The sequence below is a fragment of the Canis aureus genome, chromosome 18 (assembly GCF_053574225.1).
Source record: "Canis aureus isolate CA01 chromosome 18, VMU_Caureus_v.1.0, whole genome shotgun sequence".
NCBI classification, from domain to species: domain Eukaryota; kingdom Metazoa; phylum Chordata; class Mammalia; order Carnivora; family Canidae; genus Canis; species Canis aureus.
Window position 1 is genome coordinate 4,399,544 of NC_135628.1, and position 18,637 is coordinate 4,418,180.

Sequence of the window (18,637 nt, forward strand, 5' to 3'; positions counted from 1 at the left end):
AGCTTAAACCACTGTCTGTTGCAGTCTCTGTTACAATAGAGGTGTGTCTATCATAATTAATAGGACTGGTTTAAACCCAGTCGTCCAGGTCTCTTGCTCTACATCACTTGGGTAGGACACTCTGCCTGGTTCAGGACCCCTGGGAACCAGTTCCAGAAGCTGTGACAGGCATCACAGCATTTATCCTCTTCACAAACCCCTCCCATTGAGGAGAGAGCTTTGATTGCTCTCTCTACCTTTCCCTCCTCTTCCAACCTCGCACAACCTTGGACCTCACTTCAGCTCCATTTTGCCCATGTCTCTACTACACTTTGTGTTCCTCCCTAAGAAGTAACAACTGTTACCTTACTCATCATCACAACCCTCAGTTCTAACAGAGGACCTGGCAGACGGCTTAGTCCTTCTTTCTTAAAGTTGTGGGGATTGATGGGCACTAAATGCTTGCAAAGTGTCAGAACTATAGCCTGGCACTCAGTATGCGCTCCAGTAGCTGTGCTTGTTGAGTGTCAGTTGGGTGGAGGTTTTGAACTTCACCATGTTCCGCAGAGAGTCCAGCATGGCGTAGAATTCACACCTGTAGTGGGTTTGGATTTGTGTTGTCATGCTAGCCTCTGGGGGACCGACATTGCTTGCTTCCTTATAGAGAAAGTCACTGCTTATATTAGTCCCCGCTGACCTAGCTGAGTATAATAAAGATTATTATCAACCCACTTTGAAGGTCAAAGGTAAAAGAATCTTGCAGATTTGGGTTTCATCTTTTATCATTTCTGTTGGTAACTTTGAAGTAACATCACCTAGAATTACGTTGAGATCTCTGACATTTGTTGACGTGCTGTAATTCCTCACCACTTAATTGAATATCTGGGCTATTTTCCAGTTGGCGATTTTGTTGATTTTAATGATAACAACTAATTCTCGGTATATGCTGAGAATATGAACGTTTTTATGCATCTTTTCATTTAACAACTCTATAAATACAGATATTTAAACAAAGATAAGGAAACCGAAACAAAAACGTTAAAGGATTTACCAAAAGTCATCAATAAAATCATTTATATTGGCATTGGCAGAATGAGGATCCAGGTCTGCTTTGGCTCTTACCTGCTTTTGCTGCAAGTACTAACTTGCATAAAAATGTATTATTTTTATCTCTTCTCTGGGAATTCACAAAGTTTACTGCTCCAATTGCATTCTATTCGATTTCCCATTAAAGTTCATTTCTAAATCAGCATTTCTGAATTTCTCATTTACTACCTAATGCATTTATTGGTATTATACAAATTCGTCATAACAATTTGATAAGGACTGTCCTTTATATTTTGGCTTTGTTTTCAGTTCACTTTTGGCTTTGGGCATTTTTAAATTTGAACCCCTATAGACTGTGATTACACGTGTTAGAGACATCCCTCCAACCTGAGAAGGCACAGCGAGAAACCAAAGTTCTAATCAGTTCCCTCTAAACCTCTGGTCCAGCTGCTCCATTTTGGGGTCTCCAAAGACCTAGCCTCCCATCCCCCCAGCATCTGAAAAGATTCCCTACATCAGCTTTGCCCTCACACCAGTGCTGGCTTCCTGTTCGGATTTCACTTAACGGGAGGTTTTAGCTTTCTTTCTTTCTTTTTGACCATTAGAGATTTCCTTCACTTCCTTATGAACTCATGTATAAAGTCTGTTTTGGGGGCAATAGGAAGCAACTGGAACTCACATATACTCCTGGTGGGGGTGGAAATTGGTACAACTACTTCTGAAAGCTCTTTGCAGTATATACTGACCTGAAACATACTCATAGCTCGTGACCCAGCAGGCCAGCCAGCTCTGTACATAACACCCAATAGAAATGTGCACACGTGTCCATCAAAGGACGCATACTAGAATGTCCGTAGTAGAACCCAATGTGCATTAACAAGAGAACGGATAAGGAAATTACGATGTATTCATATATACCACACATGGAATACCACACAGTGCCTTTTATTTTTTGAAGATTTTATTTTTTTATTTATTCATGAGAGACACAGAGAGGCAGAGAGAGAGAGAGAAGCTGGTTCCATGCAGGGAGCCCAACGCAGGACTCGATCCCCGGTCTTCAGGATCACTCCCTGGGCCAAAGGCAGGCGCCAAACCACTGAGCCACCCAGGCGTCCCACAGTGCCTTTTTTTTTTTTTAAAGAAGATAAATCATGATTAGTCCTAACATATAGATGAATTTTATAGACATTCTGTTGAATGAAAAGCCAAATATAAACATGAAACTGCAATATGATTGCATTTATACTAAGGCAATAAACGGGTTAAACCAAACTGGTCTTAGAAATCATCACAGTAATTATCTGTGGGGGGAAAGGAAGGGGCTAGTGACGGGGACAAAATGTACAGGAGGCTTCCAGAGGGTTCCTTACATGGTTGTGTTCACTTTGTGAGACTTTTTCAAGCTTATTTGTGAGCTTTTCTATGAGGATAGTGTATGACGATAAAAATATCTACATAAAAAAGGGGGAAAAGTACGTTTCTGTGTTTTACAAAACAGAAAAAGAGGATGTTTTCTGGCAAGATTAGAGGAAGATTTTCAGACTACCTGGTTTACTGTTATTAGAAGTGAAGTCAACCCAAAGCCTGTGTGTCTGTGTGTGTGTGTGTAGGGCAGAGATGGGAAGGACGTTGCTTGTCTGCTTGTTAGTTCCTTTAATGGTTTCTGGTCTCTTCAGTTTTGTGCTTATTCTGGTGAGAAGTCGGGACATAAATCATGAAGTAGTAAAAGTTGATCTAGCGCAGGTCCTTGGCGAATATCCTGATGTTCTATCCTGCCATGCAGTTACTTGAAAATGTTTATACATATGTTGTCTTCTACTAATTTTTTATGAAAAAATTTGGAGAACTTAGAGTTTTCAGTTCATAGGTTACTGATAACTTTTTTGATGGGGATTTCCTGAAGCAACATAGAAGAAGAAAAGGCTTAAAAAAAAAGAGAGAGGACATAGAACTTCAATATCAACTGGGAATATTTTTCTAAAAACTCAGTCAACATGGCGTTCATATTGTTCAAATAAAAAAAAAAATAGGACAGTAGATGATCCCAAAGATCCCAAATATAAATGTGATCGTGGGGACTCTGAGACAGAATTGTTAAAACTGGAGCCCTGCGCTTACGTGAGCAGGAAAACAGTTCATCGTCCAGAGGACAGCAAGGAGCAGCGGGTGTAGCAGAAGTCCTTTTGCTTTATATTGCCAGGTTGCCGTAAAAGGATACTCTGCTGAAGTCAGTTTCTTTCTTACTTTCACTCTGTAACATATTGATTAGTGATTAGTGATCGATTAGTTGCTAATTAATGATTAGTAAGCTGGGGTTTTTTGGTGGTTGTTTTTTGTTTTTTTTTCTCTCTGGAAACCTAAGAAGCTGTTCCATGGAGCCATGTGATGCTGCGATTCACATTCGAATGAAGCACTCTTTGCTCCCCATTTTGAGCCAATGTTTAGATTGATGTGTGTATTTGGGTTGCTGGAATTGAAATACGATTTCCAGCTGAGAATTTCTGATTTGCTTGTTAGAGGCAAATGACTTTCCCCTTGGATTTTTCATTTGAGTTTATAGATTTTCCAGGTTGTTTGAGTTGATTTTTCATTTGAGTTTTCATTTGGACGTGAGGTAATAGAGCCCTTGCCTTTGCAGAACTGCCTGGAAATCTTGTGTAAGCACGGAGGGCTTGAGCCAGAAAGGAGAGATAAGTGCAATAGGACCGCGCATGATGTCGCCACCGATGACTGCAAGCATCTGCTGGAGAACCTGAGTGAGTGCCGTTCACAGCTTTGCTCATCCTTCCTCCGCGCTGCTGGGGCCTCTGCCACAATGGGGAGATACTCATGCAGCTCCAGTTTTCTCCTTCTCCTCTTAGCCTTCTTTGAACCCTCGAACTCCAAAACATTTTATTGATTATAAATGTGGTAATTATTTTTTTTCCGTGTAGAATTGGCTTTTTACAGAATGAGTTGCTAGTCAAATAATGCTTGATCTCCTTTGTATTTTAACGACCTTAGACAATATTTAAATAATTATTGCTCTTCTGACTTAGATGGTCTCCCTAAGACATGAGACTCCTAGGGTATGAAGAATCATGCCGGGATACTTTGCCATCAGCTGATCATATGAATGTGGGAAATTTAGTTCTCTCTCGATGCCTAGTTGCCTACCTGCCTGTGAAAATAATTGATCTTTTGGGTCTCTTCCGGCTCCCACAATATACACTCCTCAACGCATGTTCTAAAAGGTCCACATGTTCTAAAGGTTGTGGGTTTATGGAATATGGAGTTTCAGATCCTACAAAATATTAAACTTCTGATATCAAGATTCTCAGCCCCATCCAGTCATCCAGCTATATTATTAGTATTTCGACTTTAACTTCTACTCTAACATTGAGACAGAAAATGAACAATAAACATAAAATATAATTTATTACATGGTATGTGAGGTGGTAATACATGCGGTGGAAACGACTTGGGAGGATTGGGAGTGTGAGGATGGGCTTCAGTTTTTAAAATGGTGGTCAGGGTAGCCTCCCTGGTGAGACAGGAAGCAACCACTTGAGGGAGGTGAGCAGCGCGGCTCTGTGGACACCTCGGCCCAGAGCTTCCCAGGCCAACCGTCATCAAGTGGGCAGAGACCCTCAAGTAGGAGCATGCTGCTGTGTCCGAGAAGCCCTAGAGGGGGCCGAGTGTTAAGTTAGAATGAGCAAGGGGAGAGCGGTTATAAGATGGATGGGATGGCAGCCTAATCCGGTAGGAATTCATGGATAACCATTTCAGTGTTCAAGCTCCAGAGTAACAGGATCCACTGTACATTTTCATGGTAGCTGTGGCTGCTTCGTTGAGAATGATTGTAGGAAGTCACAGGAGAAGTCAGGGAAACTTGTTAGGCCCTTGATGTCTTCTAGTGAGAGACAACAGCTCAATCTAGGATTGTCAGAGGGGAGGTGGTGAGAAGTGATGGGGTTCTTGACACAACTGAAGGTATAGCCAGCAGAACTTGCTGATGGATTGAATCTGATGAATGGGGGGGGCGGGGAGGGGGCAGAATTCGTTCATCCGCCCCAGGTAGTAGACTCAATGATTGGCAGGATGGAGTGGCCATCACCTGTCAAGGTGAAGCAGATTTTGCTAATGAGGATCAGGAGCTCCGTTTTTGAAGTATGAATTTGAGATGTCTGTTAGGGTATCTGTGTGGAGATGCCAAGTCAGCAGGAATCCCGGAGATGAGTATGAGCTGGTTGCATAAACCTGAGAGTCAGCAGTTTATAGACGATATTTAAAGTCATGGGACTGGATGAGATCACTAAGGAAGCAAACACAGAAAAAGTAAGAGAAAGGAGCCTTGCAACACTCCACCGTTAAGAAATCTGGAAAGTGTGGAGGGACCAGCAAAGAACCATTGAAGAGTGACCAGTGAGGCATGAGGGAATCCTGTAGGGGTGTATCAGAGAACAGAGAGAGATCAGTTGTATCAAATGCTATTGACAAGATGAGAGCTGAGAATGAATGATAATTGGAAAATAAACTAACCTAGGGCCACCTGGGTGGCTCAGTCAGTTAAGCGTCTGCCTTCAGCTCAGGTCGTGATCCCGAGGTCCTGGGGTCAAGGCCCACATTGGGCTCCCTGCTTGGTGGGGAGTCTACTCCCTCCCTTCTCTTCCTCTGCTCCTCCCCCCTGCTCAGCCTCACTCTCTCTCAAATAAATAAAACGTTTAAATTTAAAAAAAAAAAAAAAAAAAAGGAAAAGAAACTAATCTAGTAGTTGGTTCATAGAAAAAGCCAGTTTAAAAAGGGAATCGTTTTTAACATTTTATTTTAATTTTAATCATACAAATATTTGTTTCATCAACTTTCAAGTGAAGGTCTTTATTTTAGTATGGTTTGGCTGAGTGAAATTCCATATATTCTTATTTGAAAACCATGCCTCTTATGCTTCATCTATGATTTCTGGTGTTTGAGGACTTACAGATATTGATAAAGCGAACTAAAGGCAGCATCTGTCCAAAGTTTTTTTTTTTTTCCAATTTTATGTAATTGTCTCATCTATACCTCATTAGATGATTTCTTTAATACCGCCTTTGTTCAGAGTTTCTAAAATGTTCAACTTCATTTTTATAGGAATAGTACATTTCATCAGTATATGGAATATTTAATATGCTGATTATAGTCATGAGTTCAGTAGATATAAAAGATTCAAGAATAAGCACAAGTGACTCTTGGGGAGCACATAATTCAGTTCATGAGAATGGAAGTGCATGGTGCACCGCCCACCTTGGGGAGCTTCAGTCAGCTGGTGTCACAAGAGAGATTGGAAAGATTATTTTAAAAGCCTCCACTGCACCATTTGCTATTTATTGAACACTCACTCGTATTTACCATGTAACCAATAGTGTGTTAAATTCATTTCCAATATGAGTTCCTTTAGTCTTCATAACAATTTACTATTACTAGCACATCCCTAACATTTTGTAGAAGGAACTGGGGTCTACAGAGATCAAGACAATTTACCAAGTATGCGTAGCTGCTGGGAGGCTGGCCCTGAGGCTCAGACCAACGTGTGTAGGAGTCTGAAGCCACTATCCTCTACAGCTGTAACCTGCCTTTTTTCATGATGTTGCCGTTGAAGGTGAAGAGAAAGGGATGCTTAGAGAATCGGGGATCAAGAGAGCGCTCTCGTTTTCCCCAATTTTTTATTTTTTATTTTTTTTAAAGAACTTGAGAGTCTGGCTGAAGGGAAGTGCCAGTGAACAACAGCAGGCCAAAGATACAAGGGAAGATAAACAGTTCGAGCAACGGTTCCAAAGAAACTGTGAAGAGTTTGAGAGACCAAGGTTTACGTGGTAGAAGAGCATTCAGTGAATTGCAGCTAAAGAAATTTGATAGCTACCCTTTGTTTTTAAAATGTTTGTATCTGCCTATTGTATATAAGAGCTTTGCTGATTTTTCCTATCAAGGTTCTTTTTCCTAATTCTTTCATTCTTCCCACAGACGCTCTTAAAATACCTTTAAGGATTTCAGTGGGTGAGATACCCCCAGGCACCTATGGTTCAGATGACTTTGAATGTGAAAACACAATATGCGCTTTAAATATCCGCAAACAGACATCATGGGATGATTTTTCAAAAGCAGTGAGTCAAGCTCTGACAAATCATTTCCAAGCAATCTCATCTGATGGATGGCGGAGTCTGGAGGATGTGACGTTTAATAACACGACCGACTCCAGCATTGGCCTCAGTACAAGCAGCGTGCGATCCGTCATGCTAGGTATCAATAATCCTGTGATAAGGAGAAAGTTAAATTTCTGGGTTTATTTATGTTTATGGGCTCCATAACCTGGCACTTAGTTCATTGATTAAATACATTCAGAGCTCACTTGTGACAGCTGCTAGCGCTGAAAAACTTGAGTATTCACAATGCATAATTTTTCCTGTTAGTATAAAAAATGCTTTTATGTGTCAGATAATACTTGGTAGAGAACAAGAAAGCCCTTGATGAGGCTTTGTGATTGCACTTGCTCTTCTGATAAATGCAAGAAACTAACCACGTTGCAGCTGCTTACTGAGGCACAAGTTCCGAACATAGCTCCAGACTTGTACTGGGGCTGTGCCAGGGATGCTTGTAGTACATTAACACCTTCTCTCCAGGACAGGAATCCTAATGAAGTCTAGAGTTGGAAGAAGCACTCTTCATTGAAGATAAAAATCAGAGCTCCCACGTGGGATGAGTCAGGGTGGTTCTTTCTGTTTGATAGGCACATGAAACAGACTCCAAAGAACTTATAAGATTTGTTGGGGCATCTGGGTAGCTCAGTCAGTTAAGTGACCGACTCTTGGTTTTGGCTCAGTTCATGATCTCAGGGTGGTGAGATCGAGCCACACCTCAGGCTCTGTGCTCGGCTCAGCGTGGAGTCTGCTTGGGATTCTTTCTCGCTCCCTATTCCCTCCCCTTCTGCTCCTCCCCCTGCGTACTTGCTCACTCCCTCTCTTGCTCACTCCCTCTCGCACGTGCTCACTCTTTCAAATAAAATCTTAAAAAGAAAAAAAATAAGATTTGTTTCTTGTAAGCATAGCTAGGTGCTCTCTAAATGTCCCTGGTTAGTTTCCTCTTATACCAGGAGAACTAGCATCTCCTGGGAAGCTGCTGTTATTTCAGAACTGTGTTGGGAGCTTTATACGCAGCACTTCAACAAATCCTTAAAACAGGTTCATTTTACAAATAACTAGTTACAAGATGACTTGCCTGAGATCACAGAGCTAAGAAGTAAAACAGGATTCAAATCCCAGTCCGTCAACAGCACTATGTTGCAAAAGAATAGTCAAGGTTGAGGAGAGAGGGTGAGTTTCACCATGCTTTTAATAGGTCAGCTTATTCTATCAGAAAGTGTTCTATTCTATTAACTAATATATGCTAAGTCACTTACAAAACGTATATTTTATTAGTTTTTAAGGCAGATTAATCCTGACAACTTAATTTTATGAATCTTCAGCAAGAACATTGAAATACTTACAATTACTAAAGAGGAATTATTATATGGTTAAACCATTGCATTAAGACAGTGTCATAAATTATTCTCAGGAACACATTCTGCCCACACAATGGACTATTACTCAAGGTGTGGTTGTGACCAAGGGGTCTAATAAATGCAATCAGCACAGACTTGTTTCGAAGAAAATGGCCCTTCATCACCAGCCCTCACCCAGCTAAACTGGAAGCAGGCGTAAGCAAGTAGATATCTACCACCATCAGAGAGATCTACCTGTGTGAGCCACGGATGCTGAGGCCCGATGCTTCCAGTGTTCATGCTTATCACCGAGGTGTGGGGCTCCGTAGCAGCATTTCAGACACAGACATCACTGAGTTTTGTGGTTAAAAGGCTTAGCTTAGTGTCTGTCTGTAGCTGCTTGACAATGAGCAACTATGACGTTAGTTACTAATACATGTATGTAAGTGACTATACTACGTTGATAACCTATCTAGATTAAAGGGGCCCAAGCCAACAGATAACCGATGAGTTATAGGTAGGGCAGGCATGCGTGGTCAGAGTATTTATGGATTTAAGATCTGTGGAAGAGGAGGAATGTGACAAGGGCTTACTATGAATCCCTCCCTGGAGTAGACACCTGTGGAGTGGGACCTTTTCTGAGCAAGAGTGAGTGGAGGGCCCAGACTCTGAGAAGGCTTGGCTTTATTCTGAGCTCCTGAAGTTACCTGGGCTTTTTTTTTTTTTTTTTTTTTCTGGAATCTAAAAATTTGTTGAAAAGGGAACAGACCTGTTACCTCATCTAAAGTACTTGGACTTTGCAAAGCAGGCACAGCAAGAACCATGTAAAGTGATTACCCGGGGCCGCTGGTGGCTCAGTGGGTTGAGCATCTCAGCTCAGGTCATGATTGCCGGGTCCTGGGATCCAGCCTGCATTGGGCTCCCTGCTCAGCGAGGAGTCTGCTTTGCACTCTCCCTCTGCCGCTCCCCCACTTGTGTGTACTCTCGCTCTCTCTCGCGCTCTCTCTCCTTTTCTCCCCCCTTCCCTGTCAAATAAATAAAAATCTTAAAAAAAAAAAAAAAGCTATCAGCTTTGTTCCTAAAAACTTAACCCTAGAAATATTGAGTAGTGGTTTTGCTCTCCAGATTTCTATCTTACTCCTTAAAAGCTGCTCTGGAGAAGCCTGAAGTTGGAGGGCCTTCCTTCTGACCTTCGATAGACAGTGTGTTGGGGAGTTAACATAGCTTTTCACATACTCTGCGTGTGCCCTTGGCAGTTTAAGCTCTGGATTCCTTACAGTTCGCACGTAGGAGATTGCACGTTGCCCCTTATAAGAAAAAAATTACTTTTAAGCTTCTTTGACATCTTATTTTCTTTCTTTCTTTCTTTCTTTCTTTCTTTCTTTCTTTCTTTCTTTCTTTCTTTCTTTCTTTTTCTTTCTTTCTTTTTTTTAACTAGGAAATGTGCCATGGTCAGCAGGTCAGAGCTTTTCCCAGTCCCCGTGGGACTTTATGAAGAAGAATAAAGCCGAGCAAGTCACTGTGCTTTTATCAGGTAAGGATGGTCCAGACTGAGGTGATCTGAACAGTGTTGGCTTCGTGATTGGCTCGCAGTGCCCGTTCTTAAATCTGCGTCTCTGTCCTGCGTTCTCTAGCACTGCGCGTACGACTCCCTCGACTAAGTAATCAGATGGTGGGTTTTTTCTTTTTTTCCAACATTTGATTAAGGAGAAAAAAACTCAAAGGCCGTATTTCTGAACCTGTGGTATCCATCCTGATTATTGATTGCTGTGACTGTGTTTTTTCCTTCTTAAGATTTTTATTTGTTTGTTTGTTTGTGGGGGTGGGGGGAGCTGAAGAAGAAGGAGGAGCAGGTGGTGACAGGGGAGCCTTCTGCGGGGCTCAGTCTCACAGCTCTGAGATCATGACCGGAGCTGAAATCGGGAGTTGGATGCTTAACCAGCTGAGCTACCTAGGCCACTACCGCTGAGCTTCTGATCGCCTCTCTTCTTAGGAGCGAACCAGAGGCTAAACTTGACATGCTGAGAGAGTGACAAGAGACCGTGTTATTTTATTTTTTAAAGATTTTATTTATTTACTCATGAGAGACACACAGAGAGAGAGGCAGAGACACAGGCAGAGGGAGAAGCAGGCTCCATGCAGGGAGCCCGACGTGGGACTTGATCCCAGGTCTCCAGGATCACGCCTTGGGCTGAAGGCGGCGCTAAACCGCTGAGCCACCCGGGCTGCCCGAGACCGCCTTCTGTTGCTGTCGAGTCTAGTGTATGGTTATCATAACGGTACAAGGTGATGTTTCGTGAGCACCTGCTTTGTGCCAGGCCCTGTCATTTATAGCACGAGTATAAAAATTCACTGACTCCTCGTAACAACCCAGTGAGATACGTATTTGTTTACCCTCCCTTTACATACGAAGAAACAAAGGCTCAGGTTAATTTTCTGTTCTCTGTCTCTATAGCTGGTAAGCGTTACAGGCGTACGCAGTTTCTCAGCCCTTCGCCCTGAAAGGGATTTCCTCATGTATTTCTCACATCTGGGAATGGAGTCTTGAAAAGTTCAACTAAGAAAGTTATATTCTATTGTTTGAACCACTTAATGAAGTCATAAAAAGGGGGAGGAGACTATCCCAGGAAATTCCTGCAGGCTTGAGCACTGTATTGAGAGAGTAGCAGAACTTGGAAGGGGAGTGAGGGGGATAGAGTTTGGGAAAGGACGTAAAGGGTAACCCCCAGAGCCGCAGTAATGCTCCCCAGGCCAGAACTTCCGAAGGGCTGGGATTGCCTCTGAGACCGCTTGCTTATGAACAGTAAAGCAGTGACTCCAGGGATTGGAGCAGACACTAGCTACAGTACTTGAGCGAGGATCTGGAGGCCCTGGCTATGATAGACAGGAGGTGGATGGGCTTCCGGGGGGAAGGAAGGGCAGCTGGGGAGCCCCGGGGAGGCCAGGAGCAGTGGCCGTGGACCAGCCAGTGCAAAGCGGTGAAGACACCAAGGTACCTCTTGGCCAGATGTCCGCTCTGCAGATGTAAGTCAACAGACATTGCTGTATCTGTTATGACAGGTTTTGTTGTATTTTGATCATTTGTATTTAATAAGGAAGAACCAGGGCGCCAGGCTGGCTCTGTTGGTTGAACGTCTGGCTCTTGATTTTGACTCTGGTCATGATCTCAGGGTGGTGATGTTGAGCAGCATGTCAGGGGCTGCACGGGCTTGGAACCTGCTTGAGATTCTCTCTCTCTCTCTCTGTCTCTCCTCCCTCTCTCTCTCTCTCTCTCAAAAAAAAAAAGTACATATATATGGAAGAACCAATTTCCTTCTGTGTATTGCTTTCTCATAGGTCCTCAAGAAGGCTGCCTCAGTAGTGTGACTTACGCGTCAATGATCCCTCTTCAGATGCTACAGAACTACCTCAGGCTGGTAGGTGGTGGCTGCCAAGAGTCTCTGATGCTGGAATACACTGGGTGGCCCGTTTTCGTGTTTGAGTGTGAGCTCCACTCCCCCTGTGACCTTTCCCAGCAGCCCCTTCCCGGGAAGGTGGCTGGTCACTTAGTTCTGGATTCTGGATTGCTGTCACAGCCATCTGGGTGTTCACCTGTGACCTGTGAAGTGTTACGATTGGAGCAGGAGGAGATGGTCTTTCTCAGCACAGACTTGACATCAAGGAACTGATCGTCAATATGGAGGAGAAAGGCTATAAATCTCAAGATGCTTTCCTTTAAACTTTTATACTTTAAAACTAAGTTAAACAGGCTAATATTAGTTAAAGTATTGATTTGGCCACTTCAACAGAAACCAAACAGTTAGAGCTTCAACAGTCTAGACGTTTGTCTTTCTCAAACAGGAATCCCAATGGGCGAGAGAGCCAGCCAGGGGATGTGAGGCAGGGTGATCCCTGCAGGGTGTCAGCACCTTCTCTCCCAGTGGGCCACTGTGACCCTGGGGAATTGCTTATGTGGGTTTGGTGGAAGAGAGTCACCAGGTTCTGCCCGGAGGGAGGAGAGCCTGGAGGGGAGGCCCTTCCTTTCTGGGGAGCTGCACACCGTTCCTACCCCCAACCCACTGACCAGAATTGAGACGTGTTCACGCCTGCCTGGGACATGTGATCTTTTGCTGGGCAACCACGCACCCAGCAAAAACTAGTTCTGTTGTTAAGGGAAGAAGCATATGATTATGGAGAGAAAGATAGCAAATCCTAGACAGTGAGTGAATGTAACGCTTTGCATTTGTCCAGTACTTTCTACATGCCAGACAGTGTGCCCGATGCTCCTACGTGTCTCAATTTATTTCTCAAAACATCCCTACGAGGTAGATAGCATCATCCATCTTATAGATAAGGAAATCGAGGCCAAGGTGACGTCATAATGTACCCAAGGCCACGAGGCCAGTGAGCGATTCAGCTAGGACTGTGCAGTCCCTGCGACATGCAAGGGGCTCTCTGCGAGATCTGTCCAACTAAAACTACTATTGAAGGTATGACACTTGAAAGCAAACATTCATTTTGCTCGCTGCCTTAATTTGGAAAGGGAGCAAGCATTTTCTTTATAAAAAAAAAATGAATGGGTTTACCTGTGGCCCTTTACAAAAATTGTTTCTATTAACTCTAAATGGATATCTTTGTTCCCCATGAAAAGACGTGTTCAAATCATTTTATTGATGTTCTTGCTACACTCAGTGTTTGGAGGGGGTGACCTTCGTAAGAGTAGCTACAGTAGCAGGGGAACCTGCAGAGGCTTTACAATTTCGAAGAGATGATGTCTTGTCAGTGGGAGACTTTCACTAGTTTTCTTTGTTATGTATTCCTCTTCAGAGTAAGCCTGAGGGTTGCATACAAGTGGGGGGTGGGGGCTGCCTTCCACCTGGGCCTTAGTGACACTTGAAGCTGCCTGACCAGTTGGTTTTCAGGAATGAGAGCCTAGGCTCCCTGTACAATGAGCTGGTCTTCTCCCCCTTGTCCCAGCTTCTCTGTACCAGGCAAGGTTCTGGCTCAGGGCTTCTCGTTTACTCGGATGATAAAATGCACGGAACAGTGATCCAGAAGCTTACACCTGCACATTAGGCTTGAGTGAGCACATCTGCTAAATGCAATGCCAGTAGTACATTATACCCCGAATATTCCAAGTGCATTTATATGTGTGCCTCGTCATGCATAAGGCATGGTTAACTACCAGTGACCAACAAACCAGAGACTAACTAGTCGTCAGTCCTATTCTCAGTGAGTGTACACGAACGGCTTTTTAAAATTCAACAATTAACCCCTGGATGAAGATAGCAAAAATTCATCATGCATTTTAGCAATCACTTCAAGATTCAAAGTGACTCGGGCAATAATACAAGTATCATGGTTGTGAATGTTTCATCTTCCATAGGAGATGATAACCGCCCCCTCCCCCCGACGATGCGTTGACACATTTCTGTATCCTGCTGAATTCAGTTGTTTGATGACTGTTTATCGCGAGCCTTCTAAATGCAGACAGTGTTTTGGAAATGGAGGATATACCTGTATGTAAGGTGCATTCCCTGACCTCAGGGAGCTTACATTCTAGTGGGGGGGAGACAAATAAGAAGCAAATGAGTAAATGCGTCTGTAATGACATGACCGGTCAAGTATACAAGTATATGGAAAAGTGCGCAAGTATAAAGAAGAATAAAGCAGGTAGGGAGATAAAGATCTAGTGGAGGCGGTGGCAGAAAGAATTTTTGGGTGGAGACCTTTCTGTGGTGACCTGTGGACAAAGCTAAATGAAGTGAAGGTGGTAGCCTTGTGAAGTGTATTTGGAGCACCTGGAACCACAGGTACAGAAGGGTCTGTCCCGGGAATGAGGTCTGAGACATGACCAGAAGCTAGATCACATGGGATCAGGGCAAGGACTTTGAATTTTATTCCGAGTGTGAGAAGCCGCCACCAGTAGGGCTTGAGCTGGAGAGTGACCTGTCCACCCAGTGCCGTAATCACCGTAGGCCCATTGAGAGCTCTTTGAATTGTTGAAAATGTGTATCACGTGCAAACCTAGTAATATCTGGCTTCATTGAGGATGACACGTCAAGTTCTGTGGTCAGATACGTAGATTGTTTCATTTAATCACTCCATTGGGGTAGGTATTTATAGCCGTTGCTCCCATTTTACAGGTCAGTAAGCCAAGATTCAAAGTAATTTGTCCAAGGTTCTCCGCAAACGAGTGGTTGAACCTAAGGAGTTGAACCTCGTCTGTCTTCCAGCCTCATTCATGTAATAATAGTTTATCCTGGTTATTAACCTTCCGGTTAAGAAGGAATTATAGTAAACAGTTTTAACTGTGTGTGTAATTGTATTACCTAAAATGCACGTATTAAAGCCTTTATGCAGAAAACCACATGGAGTGTGGTTTTTAAATCAGATTTTTTTTAAATGGTATTATTTTTTTAAAAGGCTTTCATTATATAACTACAATAATACAGATCTTAAATCTCCATTCTGACACCTAATAAAGAAACCTCTCTAACTCGAGTTTTGAATCGCTGATAACTTATTATAATAGTTGAACTTTGCATATTAACTCAGACTTTTCCTAGCCAGTTGCACTGTTTATTGGCTTATTTGCAACCTTTTTCTTAATACTTCAGTAACTATGAATAATTGTTATATTAGAAAAATATTTGAATAGATCATCATAATCCAAGCAGTACTTTAAAATGTAGGCCTCTGAACCCCCTGGGACGTAATTGTTGAGATTCCACGGCCTGTTAGCCATCCACCCCAATACGTGCCATGCCAACCGTCCAGAATCACAACTAGGAATTTCTACCTTGATAGATTCTCAGAACAAATCTGCGATGTTCCCGCAAAGACCATGTTGTAAATGATGATGGTTAGGTATCTAAGGCTACAAATCTCCATCAGCTCTGTTAGCAGGTGGCAGGCCAGTTCAGGGCATGGAGGAGTAAATGTGGGTAAGGTCTTAACAGAAGGAGGAAGCCAGTTTCCTGGTGTGAGGAAGGGTGGCCCCGACCCCAGGGAATCTTTTGGCCCCTGTGACAACTGCAGAAGAAGATCCTGAGCAGCAAGGCAAGCATCCGGCCAGAGGAGGTCTGCCCCAGGAAGAGTTTATGAGTGCGAGAGGCTGGGTGATAAGGGAGCAGTTCGATCCAAAGGTACATCTTAGGGCTGTTTGGGTTTTTGTGGGGTTTTTGGATTTTTTTTTTTAATAACTACAATACCTAAACTATGATGTCTGTGTGTTACTAAATGAGGGCCTATCTTTATTTGTAGTTAGTAACCAAGTTCGATCTCGGCTCTTAAAGTTTCAGGAAGCTAATTTTTAAAAACCTATGTTGTGTCTCTCTCCGTAAATCGTAATTTCTCTTGAATTCCCATTATTCTTGTATGCCTGTTCTAGAACGAGGGACCTCAGCATGTGGCTACAACCCTCCCTCTCTACCCTGAAGGACTCCAGCTTTTCTGTAGACCAGATGCTGGATGTGCCAGTATTGTTTGGGAGGATTGTATATGAATACATTAACAGTAACCATGTTGTTTGTGGCTCTAAAGTCATATATAAATTCGTTAAAATCAGTGTCAGAAGAGGTAAGAATGTAAGTCCTGACTCTAAAGCCATGACACTTTAAGCTAAAGCCATCTCAGCTTTATTGGCTCAGTAAAACCTTTTATTTTTTATTCTTTCCTGACTTCATCTTTTCACAACCAGGCCTGAAACCATCTCTCAACAGTAGAAAGTTTCCCTTGGACTCTACAAGTGCTTTAAAATAGTGCCGCCATCAGAAAACACATCACAGGTGCCCCCTTGACCATAGAGGAGAGGGCACCTCCTCTGGGACACTCCATCCCACAGAGAAACGCTGTGGAGGGGAAAAACAATCAAGGGATGGATGGGCTGTTGTTGAGCTCACTGTTTCCATTTAATCCAGAATCATTTGCGTCACAAAGCGCTAATTGAGATGTGATAAGAGCTTCCTGAATAAGCTGTGGAGACCCAAGAATAAAAGGGCTTGGTACTGATTGTGATAAAAAGGCCAGTGTCCCTTTACTAATAAGCAAAAATACGCCACTGCAAACACGCACTTAGGAGTCGTGGTGGTGACTCTAATTCACCTTCGGGAAGTGGAGTCTGATTTCCTCAAACAGCAGGCCTCCCTTCAAAACAATTAAAATATTTACCTTCCGCCTCCCAAAATCTCGTCTGTCTGCCTGTCTTCCTATCTATCTTTAGAGCCCTCTGCTGGAAGCATGAAGCCTGTGTATTTATAATACCTCAGATCTTGCTGTTTGGAGAAATGTAATTTTTAGCTAGAGCAGCTAAATGTGTTTTCTTTGCGTAGCTTCGCATGTTTGCATCAGTCTCAGTAGAGCCGTAGGCTCTTGGTGATTATTTTGGTGCGGTGGTTTAGATCTTAAATGGTAACCAGCACAACTACATCCTTTGATGAGTTAGAACAAAATACCAACAACAAAAAATTGATAATATCCGAAATGAGGAAAAACCTAGTGGAATGCATGCATTAGAATGTATGCAGGGCCTGGGAGTCTGTCTGTACGCCTGTTTTTTCCCTTTATTTCCTGATTTCGATTTTACCTTATTACAGGAAGGGTATTAGACTATGTGAGGACCAAATGCTTACTGCTAGTGAATGGCCTTTTCAATGCAATTTTAAATAGAATGTTTCCTGTCTGTGTTTTGTAAGAATCTACAATCTGAGAACAAATGAGGTGTTGAAATTGAAGACAGCTTATCTATGAAATCGGGTCTCTTGCCTGTTACGGGATTTCAAAATCAATCTTAAGACAGTGAAGGCAGTTTGACAGGATGGCTGTAATGAATAGAGCGCTCTTGTTTTCAGAAGTGAGACAAGATTAAATAGCAATCCTGGTTGAAAATCTCAGGGGTAGCATATTCAGTAAATCTTGAAAATCTGTATCCTGTTTCACTGGTATGAAACAATCCATTCCTTGTGAGAGAATTTCTACCCAATAAGTCATGGCAGTTTGGGATTAATTTGGAGAGTGGAAGACTTCTGGTTTAAAATTGCGCTTGGCTTGCAATACCCAACACAATTTCCCACTAAAGTGCTTTTGAAAAGTGACAAAACTTCACAATAGCAGAGGAGAATAGAACTGCGGTCTCCTTTTGGCAAGAATCTGGAAAAAAGAAATCATTTTTTTTCCAGCCCCCTTCAGGAGCAAGAGAGTATTTAAACCCACTTATTTGAGGCCTACCTGAAATGAGGCAGGAAAACACTTTTATTATTTTTCTATTACCATCTTACGAATGATTCAGAAAAGCAAGGTTGATACCAGTTAGAAAAATCGGATGTGTGTCCTTACTGCATAGTCTGTGCTTTGGGGGGCAGGATGACATTCTCCTCCATCTACATTCATTCAGAGATTAAAGCTAGAAATACCTGAGCAGGAAGTTGGTGGGTGGGTGTTGGCAAGGGTGCTCATCTGGGGAGTGTATTATTTAAGCATCTTGAGCAGGATGGGTGCTGGAGCACCCCGCTTCCCGGGGCTGCAGTCTACCTCGGGCATCGTCCCCCACGGTGGACAGCCCAGGTTCGGCCCGCGGCACCCAGGGCCCTGTCCTGGAGTGTGACCGGCAGGTGTAGACAGCCGCCCACCGTCCAGCTGATGACCCAAGGCCAGAACCAGCTTAAAAATTAGTGGAAAGTGAGTGAAGCCTACGACGGCCCATCCATCCTGCTTTACTGCAGGTTCTCCCTGCAGTAAAGGTTTCACAATGTAAACACCGGTAACAACCTCCTACCCACGGAGGAACACCGCAGAACAGAATGGAGCCGTCATTCGGAAAACAGCATGTGTTATAAAACACGTTATCTTATAAAAGATCTTCTAAAAGATCTCCTCCTTATAAAAGCAGGAGATAAAATGGAGAAGAATTTGGAAAATCATATTCTTTCCCTAGACAATGCCAGATCAACCGCAGAAGCAAGGCGAGAAAGCCATGGAAGAGAGCAGGCTAAGATGAAAGCAAAAGTGTTGCCAGGGAGGTGGCTGGGGTAAGGCAGTCTAAGAACTAAACATGCAGTGACGTCGCGAAACGTGTACTTGAGACGACGGTAAAGAGCGTCAGTGCTGGGAAAGACCCACGGAAGGAGCTCTCCCCAA

At 43.1% G+C, this 18,637-nt stretch overlaps 1 protein-coding gene across 3 annotated transcripts in view; it reads left to right on the forward strand.

Moving 5' to 3' along the window:
• The window catches only part of CTTNBP2 (cortactin binding protein 2), a 70,767-nt gene that overhangs the window by 22,098 nt on the left and 30,032 nt on the right, over window positions 1-18,637 (forward strand). For all 3 annotated transcript variants that reach the window (XM_077856009.1, XM_077856008.1, XM_077856010.1), the window contains 4 exons: window positions 3,668-3,785; window positions 7,009-7,284; window positions 9,960-10,055; window positions 11,858-11,937. In XM_077856009.1, the coding sequence (XP_077712135.1) occupies window positions 3,668-3,785; window positions 7,009-7,284; window positions 9,960-10,055; window positions 11,858-11,937 (570 nt within the window). The remainder of the gene's footprint in view (window positions 1-3,667; window positions 3,786-7,008; window positions 7,285-9,959; window positions 10,056-11,857; window positions 11,938-18,637) is intronic.